Source organism: Ahaetulla prasina, chromosome 1 (assembly GCF_028640845.1).
Source record: "Ahaetulla prasina isolate Xishuangbanna chromosome 1, ASM2864084v1, whole genome shotgun sequence".
Classification (NCBI taxonomy): Eukaryota; Metazoa; Chordata; class Lepidosauria; order Squamata; family Colubridae; genus Ahaetulla; species Ahaetulla prasina.
This window is the reverse complement of record NC_080539.1, coordinates 80431819-80451906: the sequence shown is the minus strand read 5'-3', so window position 1 is coordinate 80451906 and position 20088 is coordinate 80431819. Positions and strand designations below refer to the sequence as shown.

The following is a 20088-nucleotide window of genomic DNA, read 5'->3' as shown; positions in this document are numbered from 1 at the left end:
ATACCCTTCTCCTACTGGTCACAAAGAGGCACTCTAACGTGCACTGTGTACTTCTGATTTATACATCAGCATTTGTTTTAATGGACAGAAATTTCCAATACTTTATAAGTAGATAAAGAGATATATAGGTATTAGGTATGCAGTCGCATACACATACCATAGCTTACAGATCAAAGGTTGGCATCGGATTGGAAAAAAAAAAGTTACTTGAAAACAACTTTACAAAGCAAGCAAAAATAATTTTTAAAAGCTTCATAATCCAGTATGTTTATCAAAATCTATTCTTGTCTATGCATAGATCAGACCCAACGCCTTCCAATAGCAATTGCGGTGGTGCAGAATTTTGCAACTTTCCTGGAGATTTCACTAGACTGATCTCTTAATAAAATACTTACAATCTCTGATTGCGGCCAGCCCAAGCATCTGCTAATAAGGGGAGAAATTAGCTCTGCTTGCAAGGTAAGGTATAAAGGGCAACTCAATAGAACTTGCACTACTTCCAAGCACACTGATAAGCATTCCTGGTAAGGGATGTTATTATTCAAAACCTTTCAAGGACCACTGTGAATGCCCTTCTATGAGGAACAGAAATAGTATTACGAGGGATGTTGCCATGTTCTCTATAGTGATAAAAAGTTCACATCTAAACTCTCTGCTTAACTTCAGCAAAGATCATGCACACAAAAAATGATTCATTTGTACTTAAAAAATATACTTTTAGGCCTTGCTTAAGATGTCCCACATCTTCATGGATTAGGCAGATCGATATAGGGTCTTCCTATGATGGTAACCAAGTAATGAAATGCACTTCTCAGGGATCAATAGAGTGCTTTTAGGTACTGGATATACCATATACCTTAAAATGCAGTTTCTCTGAAATTCAGATATTTCCCTATGAATACAGCATTCCCAAGTGACATTTAACAACATTTCAGTAAGAAATTGCCACTTTTACATGAGAATTGGGGGATTTTTATAGGGATGTGGTGGCTCAGTGGCTAAGACGCTGAGCTTGTCAATCGAAAGGTCAGCAGTTCAGCAGCTCGAATCCCAGTGCCGCGTAATGGGGTGAGCTCCCGTTACTTTTCCCAGCTTCTGCCAACCTAGCAGTTCGAAAGCCCATTAAAAAAGTAGAAAAATAGGGATCACCTTTGGTGGGAAGGTAACAGTGTTCCGTGCGCCTTTGGCATTTAGTCATGCCGGCCACATGACCACTGAGACATCTTTGGACAGTTGCTGGCTCTTTGGCTTTGAAACAGAGATGAGCACCGCCCCCTAGAGTCAGGAATGACTAGCACATATGTGCGAGGGGAATCTTTAGCATTACCTTTTTATTGTTTAAAATTCTGTGGGCAAGGATCTAGAACCTGGGGGGGGGGGAGAGATGAGTCCAAGCCAAGATATTCCCTTAGCATTGCCTTTTGATCTATTTTGGCACAAAATAATCCTCTTGCACTCATGTACCTGAAGTGTTGTAAGTAGAATCTCTTCCACCCTTGTTTTCCTGAAGTGGGGAGAAGGGAATAAAAATCATCCTGCCTGATTCTGCTGGACTTCGTTCCACTAATTGTTCTGGAATTGAAACCATAAAAAGCAAATATCCAGGCACTTTAAGGAATAACTCAGTCTTGAATATGGGGGATCTGAGCGGCTTGGAACTCCTGGCAGGAGATATTTAGCCTCTGCCCTCCATAAACAAGATAGCAGTGTGAACAACCAAAGGCTCGTTTTCCTAAGCAGGATTGAAAAGTCATGCTAGCTGAAGCAAAGCTCCTGACCTTTGCTGCTTCTATTAATCCCCGACAGCGACCTCCCCCACCTTCTGTGTTAGTGGTGGAAACATAGGTACAGCGTTCTAACCCTCACGATAAGCATCTAAACTAAGAGCTTTCAACCTCCTGCGCTAGCTTTGCACAGACTGCTCTTCATTAGGAAGTGTCCTCACCAAAGGGACAAGAATGTAATTAGCAAACCCATGACGAGAACCGTGGAGTTTTGGCTGGCAGGTTTTTCCTCTAATTACACCACTTTTTACACTCTCCTAGCATACACTTCAGCAGTTTTCTATGTCCAGCCCTTGTACTTGAGAAATCGTTGACCCTGGTTTTGTCCTCCTCTTTGCCTTTTAAGGATTTATTTATTGAGCATTCGCTGCAGTCAGTAAATAGGAGTTGCTCTGTTTCCTTTTTTTATCTTACAACCTTTGCAAGCTTAGTTTATTATGGAGACATGTGATAGCAATAAAATATTGCCATTTTTTTTAGTTTGCCTTACTTTAAGGGTCCCCCCCCCCATTAACGCTTGTGTTGTTCTCAGAAATCTCTTTGTTTAAGTGGACTTCCTTTGATCGATTGCTCCTCAATACATTCCTAGTTTAATGAGTTTCTAAACTTTCAGTTGCTTCCAGTTTGCCCACCTGCCAGCAGTACAACGTCCAGGAATTCACAGGACAGATTCTTTTATTCATTGCAAGACTCATAGGAAGACAAGACATGCCTAGGAAGGATAGGATCCTTTAAAATAGCTTTGGGGTTTTACAGAGCTGTGAGAAAGAAACACCTCAATGTACAAGCAGGACGATAATAAAATAGCCTTTGAAGCTTTCTGAAAGTGGCTCCTGAAAAGTTGTGCCTTACTCTGCAGCCTATAATTTGTTAAGGACATTTCTCTCCTGCTTTTTAACCTTTAAAAAAAGCCTTCCAAAACAGCAAAACAGTAAAATTAACTATTAAGTAAAATAAACAATTTTCCAAAACTAAATAAAATTAAATCTGAGATTAAGACAGACAGAGATAGAGATAGAGACAGGAGAAAAAACAAGTTATATCATAGCAAAAAGTCAAAGTAAAAAAATCTTACAGCTGCCAATTGTTTCTGCATCAGACCTGGAGTAATAGCTTGATACAATTGTAACAAAACTTATGAAGTGTCATTTTAATTACATTTGTTTTTCTGAAGTTTTGTTACCAGCCTTTGGAATTGATTAGAGTTCATCAGCAGCTCTGCCTAAAACTAATCCTGAATTGTTTGCTAAAAGATACCCCCACATTATACATGTAAATTTACATGGGAAAATTAGCATTCTTAATCTAGTTAGCAATATAAGCTTTATATCTTGAAGTTATTGACCTTGGTAAGTTTCTTGCTCAGAATGCAAAGATTATGAATTAAAACGTTGTTCGTAAAGGTGCAGGTTTATAGCTAGAGAAGCTAGGTCTCCTCTAGCTATAAAAGTATACTTTAAAATACTAGCAACTTATTAAAAAACAAACCAAATCTATTTAACTTCAAATTCAGTGTTTAGATATTTTCACTCTCTATATATCAGAACTAGCTGTTGAAAAGACAGGGGTGATAGTGTACCAAACCTTGCATTCACTTCTCTGTTTTCTTTTCTTTTCTTTTTTTTAAATAAATGAATGCTGTGGAGTTGGTTTAATCACCATATATGGGAAACTTTCTCAGAACAAATGGAGGTGATTACTTTAAATGCAAGTTACTGCGCTCACTTGATAAACAACTTAATTCCTCAGGAACCCTGCTTCTAAGCCTTCTTGTATTCCAATCCCTAGTCTCCATATTTGTATATAAATGATATTTGTGTATTATTTTTGACAGCGTTCCAGTGTCTGATGTTTTGCATCTTACAAACAAGCTCACTTTTGCAGGAGTGACCCAGCTGAGGACTTGATTATTTCTTGTAGCTGTTTAGATAAAGGAATTCCGTTGGCAGTTAAATGTCTCCGTGTGTCTGAATCAGCTTTCTCTCGGTTCCCAGCAAGATTAGCAGTGATCTGTGCAAAAGCCTGCCTTTTACCCTCTTTGATCACATAGTATTCTTAACAAAAGCTTTCATGTCTCCGGTAAACGTTAGTGCTATTTATCAAACTCATCAAGCATTTATTTGTGCGAATTTCAATCTACTCTGGCTTCTCAATTGTTGAAAAGGCTTGAGATGGAGAATTATGGTTTATTGTTATCTTATATATAAACATAGAGCCTGGAGGGACTGCTTTGAATGTGATGCTTTTAATCTTATATATCCTTGGGTAAATGTAGTGTTGTCCTGTGGCCCTAGCATATCATTCCTAGGTAGTTCCAGTTGCTGCTTATATGGTGGTGTATAGAAAATACGTGAAGTCTGAAGAACCATAAGGTATTTGTGGGAGAATCTGGTGATATTTAGTGCTTCCTCTTTCTGAATGAGCTGCATACTGATTGTCTATGGGGACAATCCACAGTCATCCAGGTCATGGTTGTCCCAAAGGTGCTTTTTGCAAGAGGCAACTAGACTTTCTAGTTTTTATTTATTTATTTATTTATTTATTTTGTCACAACAATATATGTAGGAATCATACAAAAGATTATATAGTATATAAACATATATGGGTAAATATAAGGAGGTATAAGCATATATATAGAAAGAAGAAAAGAAAAACAATAGGACAGGAACGGTAGGCACGTTTGTGCGCTTATGCACGCCCCTTATGGTCCTCTTAGGAATGGGGTGAGGTCAATAGTAGAAAGTTTTTGGATAAAGCTTTTAGGATTATGGGAAGAGACCACAGAGTCAGGTAAAGTGTTCCAAGCACTGATGATTCTGTTACAGAAGTCATATTTTCTGCAATCTAGATTAAAGCGGTTGACATTAAGTTTAAATCTATTAGTTGCTCTAGTATTATTGCAATTAAAGCTGAAGTAGTCTTTAACCGGAAGGACATTACAATAGATGATTCTGTGAGTTAAGCTTAGGTCTTGTCGAATGCGACGGAGTTCCAAGTTTTCTAAGCCTAGGATTTCAAGTCTGGTGGGATAGGGTGTTCTATTGTTTTCAGAGGAATGGAGAACTCTTCTTGTAAAATATTTCTGGACACATTCAATTGTATTGATGTCAGAGATGTGGTGAGGGTTCCAAACAGGTGAGCTGTATTCTAGAAAAGCAAATGTTTTATATGCTCTGGTTAATAGTGTGGTGTTTTTGGAAAAAAAACTACGCAAGATTAGGTTTACAACACTTAGAGCTTTTTTTGCTATGTAATTGCAGTGGGCTTTGGCACTTAGATCATTTGACATGAAAACTCCAAGGTCTTTAACGGGATGGGGTCATCTGTAAGGTAATGTCCATCTAGTATGTACTTAGTTTTTGGGTTCTTTTTTCCTATATGTAAGACTGAGCATTTGCTGGTTGAAATTTGGAGCTGCCAATTTTTAGACCAAGCGGTTAGATGATCAAGGTCGTTTTGAATGATAGAAGTATTGTCTGTGATGTTAAATAGTTTGACATCATCAGCAAAGAGAACACAATTACTTGAGATATGGTCACAAAGATCATTAATGTATAGTATAAAGAGTGTTGGTCCAAGAACGCTGCCTTGAGGAACGCCACTCTTGACAGGAACAGGATTTGATAGAGCATTGCCAATTTTGACCACTTGTTGTCTGTTAGACAGAAAAGCAGATATCCATTTGTGGAGGGGTCCTGAGATGCCATAGGATATTAGTTTTAGGAGAAGTTTATCGTGTACTACTGAGTCGAAAGCTTTGCAGAAGTCTATGTAGATTGCATCTATTGATTTGCCTTGATCAAGATTTGAAGTCCATATGTTTTTGCAGTGCAGAAGTTGTAAGTTACATGATAATTTTTTTCTGAAACCAAATTGTTTGTTGGAGAGTAGGTTGTTTGTTTCTAAGTATGAGGTAATGGATTGGTTGATGATAGATTCCATGACTTTGCAGGTGACACAGCAAAGGGAGATCGGTCTGTAGTTTTCGACTAAGCTGGGGTCTCCTTTTTTGAAGATAGGGATGACTGTGGCTAGTGACCAAAGTTTGGGAAGAGAACTGGTAGTGAAAGCTTTTTCAAAGATAATACTTAGGGGTTCTGCTATATTAATGGAAAGTTTTTTTAAGAAGTATGCGCACAGTCCATCGGGTCCAATAGATAGCAATGGTTTTAAGTTGTGAAGAGCTTTTCTTTTTCTTTGAAGGCATTTCACTTCTCATCCAAGAAGCTTCTTCAGCCAGTTGCCTCTTGGAAAAAAAGCACCTTTTGGGACGGCCTACTGATTGCAGGGTCTTTGAAAAGACCTAGAACAGGGGTCTGCAAATTTGGCTCTTTTAAGACTTGTGGACTTCAACTTCCAGAGCTCCTCAGCCAGCTTTGCTGAGCTTTGCTGGCTGAGGAACTCTGGGAGTTGAATTCCACAAGTCTTAAAAGAGCCAAGTTTGCAGACCTCTGACCTAGAATATTGCCCATTCCCATGAGTTTGACGCAGTCTGGGAGAAGGGTTGTTTTCACCTGTCATAAATCAAGGCTCCCCCTTTGACCAAGTTTTAATCTGTATAAATCTGCCAGCTATCAGATTACAACAAAAGGAACAAAGAAAAGTGTCTTCCTTAAGGTCTCCTTTAATACAATTTTCTAAAACAAGGGCTATTTTGTAATTGTTTGGGGGACGGTTTGATTTGACTGCAGGACCTTTTGCCAACCACTGCGTCATATCTTTATTTGGTAAGAACGATAACAAGTCTTCAGCAATCCTCAATTTTTAAGGCTGGTGGCCATATTTGGAATGCCAAAGGCATGTTGTGCATTCATTCATAAAATAGCTGACATAAAGAAGGGGTCTAGCTCATTCTCAATAGTGGCCGTCATGGTGGCTTTGTCACCAATGAAGAATTCATTGACTAGAAGACAAATGGGTAACACTAAAAAAGCAAAACAAAACAGTAGGTCACTCAAGAAATAAAAGTAGAAAGTAAAGGTGGGATCTGAGCTTTTTTCATGCTCATATCCACAACATTAACAAAAGAATATTTTCATAGAGAAAAAAATCTAACATGTTTGTACAGGCAACAAATATACAAACATATAAACAAAAAAAAACAAATTAAAAAAAAGCCTTGTGTGTCCAATCACACTTGGCCAATAAAGAATTCTATTCTATACAGGCAACAAATATTGCATATAGGCACAAAGTCTAGCCAGCCATGCATAGATAATATTTTCCCCCACACATCGTTGCTTACCTTGTTGGTCAGTGATGCTTTGCTATCCAGTGTGACAGTCTTTTTTTATTTTTTAATTGTTTTTTTTTAAAAAAAGCCAAATAAAAGCATACATGGTGTCTTTGTTGTACTAGCCATGATTTAAAATTTCCCTAAAAATCACAAAAATCAGCAGGCATGACATACATTGTAAAAGGATTGATTTGCTATGAAAAAGTGATGTGTGGATGGTTTTCTTGGTTTTAAAACAGAAGGTATTTACGGGAGAGTGCAATTTTTCAATGCAATTTTGCTTTCACAATCCCTTGCAAATACTAATGATCAGTCTTTACCTTTCCGGATTATGCTGATTATGAAGATGAAGGAATCATGAATGTATTCTAGATAAATATCAAGTAATTTGTAAAAAGTATCATTGAGAGAAGCAGATAAAATTATGTTAAATAAATAGTTGCCATCTTTGTTTCCTTTGATAGCTTTTTGGAGACTGCAGCTTATTTCTGCATGAAATCAAAAATGGGTGAAAAGGAGGTTTCCTTGAATGCTTTCTTCAGCATATGGCATGAATTCAGTTCTGATTTTAAAGAATTTTGGAAAAAAGAAAATAAACTTATTTTGCAAGAAAGGTAAGTAACATCTAATCCACTTAAATTTGTTAGAATATTTTGGGAAGTTTAGGCTGGATATTCTGATTGAGGGGAGGGGATTTCTTTCTTTTTTTCATGCATTTCTTATGGACATAGTCCTCAACTTACAATCACAACTGAGCCCAAAATTTATGTTGCTAAGCGAGACAGTTGTTAAGTGAATTTTGCCCCATTTTACAACCTTTTTTGCTACAGTTGTCAAGTGAATCTCTGCAGTTGTTAAGTTAGTAATACAGTTCTTAAGTGAATCTGATTACCCCATTGGCTTTGCTTGTCAGAAGGTCACAAAAGATTGATCACATGACCCATGGACACTGTGGCAGTCATAAATATGAAGCAGTTGTGAAAGGTGATCACATGACCGCAAACGCTGTTACCATCATAAATAAGAGTCCATTGCCAAGGGTCTGAATTTTGACCATACGACTATGGAGATGCTACAATGGCTGTAAGTGTGAAAAACAGTCGTAAGTCACTTTTTTCGGGGCCATTTTAACTTTGAATGGTCACTAAATGAACTGTTATAAGTCAAGGATTGCCTGTATTGTGATTGTTTGCAGACAGACAATCTTGGTTGTAACTCAAGAAAGCAACAGATAAAGCTGAAAATAAAAATAAATGATAATCGCTAGTAGGCTTACTGCCCTTTAGATTTTGCCATTATGAAAATAGTAAAGTGTACCTAAGCCTTTCAAATTCTAGCAAATTTACTGCAGACTAATTATTTTTATGTTAAAATCTCCATTAAAGATTATAGTGGAATCTTTGTCTGTTAAAACACATGCTATAATTTAATATGTTCTCTGTTAGGCTGCCATAGAACATGTTGTACTTCTTACAACAGCATAATATTGCTAAATATCCTGGCAAGATTTTACTCTGAGATAAGATTCCAAAACATCACTGTTTATACCTGGAACATACCAGAGCAAATTTGTCTATTTTAAAATCTCTCTTTGCTATGTCTTCTCCAAGATCTTCTAAGTTTATCACACTGTGCCATACATCTTAAAACAATTATATTTATTTTAAACTTATAATTAGTGAAAGTTGAGCAGGAGGAGAGGGGGAGGGGGAGAGGGAGGAGGAGGAGGCTGGAAACCATACCAAAACTCCAGAAGCACATATGGTCTCCACCTTCTCTTAAGCAGTGTCTGTTGACAATATTTGCTACACAGTCTAGTTTGTACTACAGACCACCAGATATAGAATGGCCAAGTCTGTACCTTGAAATAAAGTTATGTTGCTGAAGCCTGTGCATTTTGCATTAGTTTATCTGTTAGTGGATTTTTTTTTCTGAAGTGATCAATTCCTTTTTGATAATTGAAGTTTGCAACTCACTGAAGACTTACTCAAGTATTGTGCTAAACTACCGAAAGCTACAGTTATCTCAGTGTTCATGTACTCATTGTTAAGACAGAAAAGTCAATCATGCTTTCCCTAAGTGATTCAAAATACTCTTTAAATGGCCAGGGATATTTTTAAGTTGAAAAGACCTAGTTCATCATATTTAAAAATGAATACTTGGATAAAGATTTCCAGTTTAATCTTTTTTTTTTAATAGAAACACTAACCTTTTTTGTAGAAAGAAAAGGTGAAATAAGCTGTCCTAGATGTTATTACTAAATGTTTTCTTAATTCACTGTCAAAGGGAGCAGCCTCCTCTTTCTATTTTTGAACAGTGGGAATAGATAGGCAAAGAATATGAAGCATCATTTCTGCTGCCTGAATGTATCAGCACCAACCATTCCCGGACAGCACTCTAGGTGATTTGCAGCTGTTGCTCAGTTCATTTCCTTAACAGCATAATACATAAGTAAGCTTATGATCATTATTTTGTTTTTATACTAAGAAACTTGGGCTGCATTGGCCCTGACTTAGTAAAAGACATGTTCTCAGATTTACGGAATCCTGAGTCCAAAATATATTTCGAATTAGCAAAACTAAAATAAAGCTTTCAGTTGCTGTATGTCTAAATTCAATTTCAATTGCTCTCACCAAAACTTTTATCTTTTAAGCAGAACAGTTTGGGGGAGGGACAGTTTGGGGGAGGGAGGTCAGTCATTATTATTAAAATAATTAGGAACTGAAAACCTTTGGAAATCACTCAGATCTTCCAATCTATCACAATTTATCTTCTGCTGCCCAACACAAGTAATTCAAAACAATAGATGTGAAAGAGATTCATGTTCATGTATCTGTTGTAGCTCTTAATTATTTGTCTCAAGACATGCAGTAGTATTATTTCAAATTAAAGTGTTTGTGTATTATTTTCATTGACAGTGCTATTTTGAACTCAGAAGAATATAGGATCCTCAGTACAATAACATTCATTTCAACGTTTTTATCTTCAGGTTTTTTACTATATCCTATCTTATGGTTTATAAAAGTTTCTTATGGCTTATAAAACTACAACAATGAAATTTTATTTATAATGAAGATATAAAGTAACAATTGGCTCATATCAATTGGAAATCAGTAAAAAGTTATTGGCCACAGAAAATAGTTAACAAAAAGTTTTGAGAGTATCTGCCAAAGATGATTAAACCAGCTGGATGCCCTCCAGATATTTTCAATTCCTACAATCCATTAATAGAAATGCTTTGTGGGCACCAAGTTACCTGAGGTAGATGGATCTTTAGTACCTATTTTATTTTATTTTATTTTCTAACCTATCATTATTTTGATATTTCCAGTTATTCTAGTACAAAGGGAATAGGGAAAAGCCTGGAACGACAGGAGAAAAATTGGGGCTTGAGCCCATTTCAAGAAACTAATTTGATTAAGTGTGTCAGTCACGCCCCTCCCCAGTTCAGATGAAGATAAAGTGAGGGAGGGAGGGAAGGAAGGAATCACATTCAGACTTGCAAGATTCTGTAACTGTAGCTTATATTTTTTTGAACCCCGAAATAAGCGCTTGGCCTTATTTTCAGGGAGGTCTTATTATTTTGGGGTACGTAGAACAAGATGGGGCTCCTCTTGCCATCTTACTTGATTTCCAGCTCTGCGTTTAAATATTTTCTGGGAGGGCTTATTTTGGGGGAAGGCTTATTTTTGGGGGAAGGCTTTTTTTTTTTAATTTACATTTATATCCCGCCCTTCTCTGAAGATTCAGGGCGGCTTACAGTGTGTAAGGCAATAGTCTCATTCTATTTGTATATTTACAAAGTCAACTTATTGCCCCCCCCCAACAATCTGGGTCCTCATTTTACCTACCTTATAAAGGATGGAAGGCTGAGTCAACCTTGGGCCTGGTGGGATTCGAGCCTGCAGTAATTGTAGGAAGCTGTGTTTTAATAACAGGCTATCTTACAGCCTGAGCCACCACGTCCCCTAATGCATGTGGTCAAAAGCCCAATTGAGTTTATTATCAGTGGATGTCTTATTTTCCGGGAAATAGGGTACAATAAAAGTAGTCCTTACTGCTATGTTATTGGTTTCTTTAGTCTGCTCCTCCAAATAGGCTCACATGTACTACTGTAGGTATATACCACACACGCACACACACACGCCCACATAAATTGCTTCTAATTCCTTTAGTAGTTTATATTACATTTCCCCTCAGAGATGGAAGCAAATAATTAATGATATGAGTTTTACTAAAGCCAAATCTTGAAGTTTTATTTCACAGTATCAATATGATGATTGTATTCAGATTCAGGAGAATCTCAAGCTAGTTTTTAGCAAAGTATGGGCATTTTCTCATTGACATCATATCCGAATGTTGCACCTGCTGTCTTTATTTTAAGTTTGCTCTGGAACCTTTGACCTTTTTCGCTTTTCCAGAATTTTATTTTAAATGCAGGGGTCTTTTTTTAAAAAAAAAAATGCAATTCAGAGCGGTATGCGCTGAATCTTTGAGTAACCAGATATTGCTTGCATGAACAATGGCTTACATTCCAGTCATTCATAATACATGAGGGTATCCAAAGGTTTACTTAGCTCAACATTGACAGCAATGGAGTGTGACTGCACTCTGTTCTTTTAGTAGTCATCATTATTCTTCACTTTTGGCTAAGAGAGAACAACTTATCCTTCTGACTTGATGGCAGGAATCTTAATTGCTCATTCCAAGGTTTCCTAACCCCTTTATCCATTTCTCTTGTGGTTTTAGCCGGGTGTGAATTGAAAAGGAAATATTTTATTCCTGAAATGAACAGTATCTCTTAGGTCTCTGGCACTGGCAGGGGTACTGGCAAAGAAGCAACTGCATTTCTGATCACATCTTTCTTTGTAGCAGAAGAAGCATGTGCCCTTGCACTTTCTCAGTACTAATAACTGTTATCTCTGCTACAGCAGAAGATTTAGAAAACTAAGATGAAGATTCTAACTAAAATACTGGGAACACAAGACATTTTGTGGATAGAATATTGCACTAATACAGATCATTCCTTAGGAACCCAAATAACACATTTTGCAAAATTTCCTATAAAGGTTCCTATTTTTTTGTTTGTTTCCTTGTTTTGGTCATAACAGCAATCTGCAATTGTCTTCTGATTGAGTGTTCTGTATTTATTTTTATGCCTTATGCCACATAGATAGCATATTATTGGGTTTTTTTTAAATTTCAGTGTAGGATGGCTTAACACCAATATATTAACAGTACAGAAGATGCAGTCTTTAAACATTAACTAGAATCATTTTAAATACTTTCAGAAAGCATTTTGCAGATCTTTCAAAGGAGTCATAAGTAATTATGACAACCATTGGGAGACAGATTACTAAGTGTTGTCTCACCAGAATAGTCAGACTTGTCATGCTGAAAAATTACTGAAGGAAGATACCAGAAGAAAGCTATCCATGACTTAATGCTAACATATGAATGTTTAGTTAATGAAAGGGAAGTAGCAGAAATGTTGTACTGGGGAGAACTGACTGTAATAATAAAGTGTCTGAGTTTAAGAAGAACTAAAATTTAACAGATACATAGCATGGACTGGAAGTGGATTTTAATAAATAAAGAATAATGCTAAGTAGGATTCCATGACAAGGAAAAATTAGTGGGAAAAAGAACTGTAAGGATTAGAAATTCCTAAGAAAGGAGACCTAAAGGTGCTTTTTCAAGGGGCAACTGGACTTTCTTGTTTTTCTTTAAAGAACTTTTGCTTCTCATCCAAGAAGCTTCTTCAGCCCTGAAGAAGCTTCTTGGATGAGAAGCAAAAGGTCTTCAAAGAAAAACAAGAAAGTCCAGTTGCTCCTTGAAAAAGCACCTTTGGGATAACTATGACCTGGATGACTGAGAATCTCCATAGACACTAAGAAAGGAGGAACTATACTAAGTAATGCCTGTGCAAGAGAAAAACAGAAAAATATCAAAAGAAGTGTGGTTGACCGAAGAGTTTAGTGATGATCTGAAATTTCAAAAGAATAAGGATGTCTTCAAGGAAGATTGTACAAAAGTTGGAACTATAAATGATAAACTTCAAAATGTCCTAGCCTGGATGAAGGACAACTACAAGGGCTTTTTCAGATATGTTCAGAAAAAAAGAAAAAGAATAAGTTTAGTGAAAATGTCAATATGCTAGTCTAGCAAGTAATATGGAAAAGCATAGATCGCCCTATTCCTTTTTTCACTTAGTCTTCTCCAAAAAAAAAAAAATGGGCATGTATTCTAATAGAAAATTTGAAAGGATAAAGTTAAACAGACAGGTTGATAGAGACATGGTCAGGAAATATTTATTTTCGATTAATTCAAGTCATCAGAGTTAGATGAATGCCATGCTAAGCACTGAAGAAATCAATAGAAATATGGCATTCAAATTATGGGAAGTAGTGGTTCCACTCTATTTTATACTGGTCAAGATCCATTTCAAGTATGGTGTCCCCTTCTGATCACCAAAGCTGAAAAAAGAATGAGATCAAGGGAAGGCCGAAGGTTGATCAAGGGAAGGCCAAAGTTTTATCAAGAAAGTAGAAACTAAGTTCTAGAAAAAGTAATTGAAAAGACTTGCATGTTTATGCTGAGGGGAAAAATACTGAAGAATGTTATGATAACACTGTTATCAGCAAAGAGAATGCCAGGATTTGTATATTGTTGTAGATCATAGATGCCAGAATGATGGGCTTAAATTACAAAAAAAACTGATTCCAATTGAATGTTGACCTTGCTACTGAAACACCAAAATATAGTTTGCCCATGGATTCACATGTCTAGAGAAGCAGTAGACTTTCAGTTATTAAATGAGATCAATAAGGCTAAATGGTTCTTTGTCAGGAATAATTTATTTTAAATGCAGAGTCACTGTCAGTGAAACGGACAGTCTCTAAATTCTTATATATATAAATAAATAAAATATAACTTCTGCATCGGGCAGAATACTGGACTTGATGCCTGTAATCAAGCAATATTTTGTCTTCTGTAATATTTTCTTGATAAAGAAACATGTTTCTGCCTGCCCTCAATACTAATATAACCCAATACTAGGCAACTATGAAAATAGCATTGTTTAAGATATTTAGGGTCTAAATCAGGGCTGTCAAACATCCGGCCTGCAGGCCAGATACATTACACACTGGCCATCCCCACGCCCAGTTTAGTGATGGGGGGGGTCTTGATACATCACGTGATGCTGCCATGATGACATGAATTTGACACCCCTGGCCTAAATCATCCCAGACATAATATGTAAAGCAGTTCCTATGAAGGCATCTAGAGCACTGTCTAGCCTAGCAGTATATATTCTTTAAATTACATACTGAATTTGTAGAAAATCTTCTGGGAACTCATTGTACAGCCTCTGTTTGGATCCCAGAGAGCATAGTAATGATTCCTTTTTGGCAAGATATTCAAACAGGTAATGCTTAGTTGAGTTAAATTTTTGGCATCCCATTTCAGTCTGATCCCAGTCTGATTAGATATTTTTGTCTCCAAACGTTCAGTGAAAATTGTTTTAAATTTGGAATGTGTATAAACCATTTTATACCAGCCAAAAGTCAGATAACTGATTTCTACCAGTTGAAACATTTGATTTATCTACAGGAGTAGTCATATGTACAGTATGTTGTGATTATCCAGATTTAGCATGGATTACTTGGGCTAGTTATACCTCTCCCCAAACATTTGCAATTAGATTAACCAAAGCTGATAAAAGCACCAGCATCTTCAGTCATGACGGTAGATTTAAGGAAGAGAATGTGGAGACATTATTGAAGATCTTGTTAATCTCTTTTCTGAAACCTTTTCTTCTCATTTCTGCCTTGTTAAGGTAATTGCACCAAATAAATTATATTTTTATAATGCTTGCTCACTCAGTGAAAACTATACAGGCTTTCTCTTTTTCTATATCCACAAACTATTCTTATCTTGCACTGGAGTCCAGTTTATTTTTTTTTAAAGCTGAAAATCACTAATTTTTCCAAATTGTATATCCTTAAATGTAATGCAAATCACACATAATCACATTTCACCAAGTCTATCACAGATTGAATCAAAAATATCCGAATGCTTTCCACTATCAGCTTCCAAAATATCAAGCCCCATGAGATATCTGGGACTTGCTTTGCTATAAAAGTTGCCCCCTTCTGCAGGAATAACAGTTAAGCTGGCACCTGGTGTGTCATGTTGTACTTCTAGATGAAAGCGTAGATTCCTGGCCAATACGTCTCCACAGCTCATTGATCTCCCTCTGAAGAAAGGCTGGTATGTCTCCCTACAGATTACTCGGCAGGATGATTTAAAGCTTGCTGTTGAACGATTTAAAGTCTGGCATTGTGTAGCTATGCATTGCATAGGAAGGAGCATGCCGGTAAGCTGTCACTGCTATTTCCAAAGAAGGGCATTAAATCTTGTAGCACGAGGCATGTGCTCTCAAAGTAAATTACCCACCAAAGAGAAGTCAATGAATTTGACTTGGGAACAAGACACCTGGAGACATGGGAATTCTCATTCCTGGGAGAATCAAAAGACAGGAAGGTTGGAGGCATGGGACATTCCTCCCATATACTTGGGTTTTACCTACAAAATCAGGAGTAGCTAAAGTTCTTAAGGCTGAGAGTTGGGCATGGGTAATTTCTGTGAGTATTTCCTTCCTCATCAGTATTTCCTTCCTCATCCCATTCTGTGCACATGCCCGTTTCTCTCAATATCCCTCCACAGCTTACAATTTCCATGTCATACCCATTTCTTCATTCTGGATTCTGAGGCCTAGAGGTTGACCTACCCTTCCTCGAAGTCCCACCAATAATGGTTGCAGCTAACTCAAGAGCCAAATTATCTTACTAAGTTGGAGATGACACCTGATCTTTCGGCATTTTGCTTTAATTTATAAGCAGCTCTCTTCTCTCTGAACAAGAGTGGAGTCAGGTGGTGTGGAGTGGGGGTTAAATCATGCCAGTTTAAATTCTTCTCATCCAAGTTGCTGCATTTAAAAATCCAATGATTTGGTTGTGGTTAGTTGGAGTGAAGGAAATATTATTGATAAAATATATGTCTGCTGCAGATCTGTTGGCTCAATCTTTAAGTTATAAATGCAGATTAAACAGTTTGTGGATTTTACTTTAAAAGTTGATCTTCAATACCCATTGAAAACTGGGAATCTCTACTATAATGCTCAGGAAATCAATACAGAATGTTTTATACCTTCATCTTAAAAAGCAAATGCAAATTAAACTGATGCTACGTTTTAAAACTGCAATATAATTAGGAAGATTGTTTTCTTTTTCTAGAAAGTATTAAATGAATAAATGAATAAATGCCATGCTAGAGACTTGGAACTAAAACAGGTTAACCCTCTGCTATCTGTCTGAAATTATTCAAGTCAGAAATTGAAAATGTTGTGAATAAAGGGCTTTGTAAGCAGCTTTAAGAGGGACGGTGGGTCAGTGCTAAGATGCTGAGCTTGTTGATCGAAAGGTTGGCAGTTCAGCAATTCGAATCCTTAGTACCGTGTAACGGAGTGAGCTCCCATTACTTGTCCCAGCTTCTGCCAACCTAGCAGTTCAAAAGCATGTAAAAAAATGCAAGTAGAAAATTAGGAACCACCTTTGGTGGGAACGTAACAGCGTTCCGTGTGCCTTTGGGATTTAGTCATGCTGGCCACATGACCATGGAGATGTCTTCGGACATTGCTGGCTGTTTGGCTTTGAAACAGAGATAAGCACCACCCCCTAGAGTCGGAAGCGACTAGCACTTATGTGTGTGGGGAACTTTTACCTTTACTTTTAAGCAGCTTTAAACATTGAAAAATATTCTTAAATACTAACTAGACTTCTGTTCCAAATACATCTTCATCTATCTACATACAAATGACAAATGTGTCTTAGGGATATGTCATTTCATTTCCCAATTATTCCATTTGAGTGCATAAAAAGAGTATTTTTATATTCACACTGTGTGTGTGTGTGTGTTTAAGAAAGAATGGGAGCTAGTCCTTAAAGTCCTCCTGAGAGGACTTGTTGCTCTGACACCTTCCTCTCTCAAGCACACAAACATTCCAGGCTGGCCAGTCTGTTTAAATTAGTCATGTATGACTAATTTGTCTCGGGCAAAGTGTAAAGGTATCTGCTCCAGGCCTACTTGAAGCCAGTCGGAAATGAATCTGTCTCCCAGTGATATTTCTTCAGACAAAATTATTAATGCTTAGTCGAGTGGGAAGTGTCTATTTTTTCTGGCTGGGTTGAAGGATGGGAGAATTTCTACCAGGATAAACCCACGATCAGCTGATGTTTGGTAGAGAAAGAAGATAAAATGTTGCTTCAGGGAAGTCTGGTTTCTTCCCCCCCCCTTTTTTTTTTTTTTTAATCTTGCTCAACTTGCATGCTGTTTTCAGGCTTAATCACAACCAACATTTTGTATACACTGACAATAAATAAGAGGGATGGAGAGGGGAGAAAAGAAAAGAAACCCAACAACTTCATTATGATGGAAACAAGGACCTGTTCTATTTGTCTAGGTTTATCCTCTGCTATCTGTCTGAATTTGTTCAAGACAGAATTTGAAAATGTGGTGAATAATGTTGTAAGCTTTAAGAGCTGTGGTGGCGCAGTGCTTAAAATGAGTATTGCAGGCTAATTCTGCCCTTTTCCAAGAGTTTGATTCTGAGTGGATCAAAGTTGACTCAGCTTTCCGTCCTTCCACGGTCAATAAAATGAGGACTGTTGGGGGTAATATTCTGACTCTATAAACAGCTTAGAGAGGGCAGTAAAGCCCCATGAAGCAGTATACAGGCCTAAGCGCTAGTGCTATTTAAACAGTCAAAAATATTCTTAAGTACTAGGCAAGGGATCCATATACATCTTTGTCTACCTTCATACATGTGTACACACAAAATGAAGTAGGTATGTAGGGATATGTCATGTCATTTTCCAATTACTTCATTTGAGTATATAAAAAGTTAAAGTGCCTTATTTATATTGACTTCATTTTCACCCTAACTCTCGAGTAACAGAAAGTCTTGTGCATGGCTGTTTATTTTGAAGCTGGGAGGGATAGCTAGTTCTAAATGCCTTTCCTTGATCATGAAATGTTGCGTGAAAGTGAAGTTTGACACACAAGGAAAATGTTCATTAATATTTAACACTATAAAATAGAACCTCAGGTTTCAGACTTTTATCAAAGCACAGGTGCATATACTCCTACAGAATAAACCTTTCACATTCTGATATCGATAGTTCCAGTTATTTTACAGATCAATACCGATAGAATTCACCTCTGCTCATCACTAAGTTTCCCTCGTTTTTCTCATTATCCACCACAATGTCAGGATCTTTCCTGACCCAGTCACCACTAGCTCAGACTGTATGTTAAAGTAATTTTGCTTCATCACCTTCCAGAACAGTATTTGTCACTGTTTCCCTTACTTCTACACCATGTATGCCTTGCATAAACATCTCCATTCCTCTTATCATTAATTCCTGGTCTGTATTCCTTTTGCTCAGTACCACAAAGAACTCTCTTAAATGTAGCCATATAAAAAAATCTAGAAATATTGTCTTTTTCTCAAATGCATGTGCTAAGTTCATGTGAGGATAATAGAATCCAATACTCTGATTACCTTTGGTCTAGGACAGGGGTCTCCAACCTTGGCAATGCTAAGCCTGGCAGACTTCAACTCCCAGAATTCCCCAGCCAGCAAAACTGGGAGTCGAAATCCTCCAGGCTTAAAGTTGCCAAGGTTGGAGACCCCTGGTCTAGGAAGCAGTAGCACAGTCTCCTGCATTCAGTTACTTCTGTAATCCACAGTGATTCTGAAATGGAACCTATCACTTTCTGAAGTTTCTAGATTAACACATACCTCTCTTTGATACAGCTCCCTTCCCTCTGTCCAGTAGCTCTGTTTGATTTATACCCAGATATAGCTTATTTGTGGGATCCCCTTGATTCCAATAGTTTTCTGTTATTTTTCTGTTTTTATTTTACAATAATCATGTCTAGTTGTTCATCTTGAAGACGATATGTCTAAGATTAATATAAGGGAGAAACATATGAGTTCTGTTTGTCTCTCTGTGTGTAGGTGTTGTAAACAATTAAATATTTGGACTAGCGTACATTTCCAAGTGCACATTCATTTATTCCTTAATCCTACTTGTCCCAAATTTGATCAGAAATACTTTCATTCAGATGCCCCCAGGATAATTCACTTTGAATCACCTCTTGGCTTTTCTCCATGGGTCTATGTTGTTTATATTAAGTATTGATGATCTGGCTTTATTTTGAATTAAGTGATGCTTTTCCTGTTTGTGCACAATTGGATTGGCCCAAAACATTTTCCTTAATGCTTAGCCAGCCCAAATCCTAATTCTTGGAATCTTGTCCTCACAACAGAACTATTCAATTTTCCACTTGGACTAATACCTAGCATTTCCAAGGAAGTCATCTTGGAAATTCTGGACTTTAATTTTTTTTTTTAGCATTCTGAATTTGGCATCAGCATGACAATTATTATTGCATTCTTCTTAATCAGTTATAGTTTATGCCTACATTCCATAGTTTGTATGTCACACATAAAAGAAAACAATATTGCAATATTGATTGCACTACTCGTGACTTTAAAAACTTCAAATTAAAGATTATTTCATATCAATATTACTAAAGTTTACCATTAGTAATAAAGTGGCCCACAGCCTTTCTGAGATCATCACCAAATAAGCTATTGCTACTCTTCAAAAAATTGGAAGGTTAAATTACATTTAGACTCTGCCTAATGTTATTTCTAAGGAACATTTCCTTCTTCCTGTGTGTGATGGATTCCTTCCCAAGATTGTCATGTTCCATAAAAACAGAAGTATTTCCATCTTGGGAGTGGGATGTCTCTACTACAATCCTGAAGGCCCCAGGCAAGACTCTGTTATGCCTCTGTTAGCCTTTGCAGATCAGCCTCCCTTGGCTTCAAATGAACAAACATGTTGTTGCTATGGCTAAGAGGATTCATCAACTAGGTCTCCTAAAGCTTGCATCTTCTGCAAGCTTTTATGTCCCTGGCTGTTTTCCTCAGCC

General features: G+C 37.1%; 1 protein-coding gene across 1 annotated transcript in view; it reads left to right on the top strand.

Annotated features, from left to right (window-relative positions):
* FMN2 (formin 2) overlaps positions 1-20088 on the top strand; it is a 224110-nt gene that overhangs the window by 199956 nt on the left and 4066 nt on the right. Inside the window, exon 16 of the mRNA XM_058165778.1 lies at positions 7485-7634. Coding sequence (XP_058021761.1) covers positions 7485-7634 — 150 coding nt within the window. The remainder of the gene's footprint in view (positions 1-7484; positions 7635-20088) is intronic.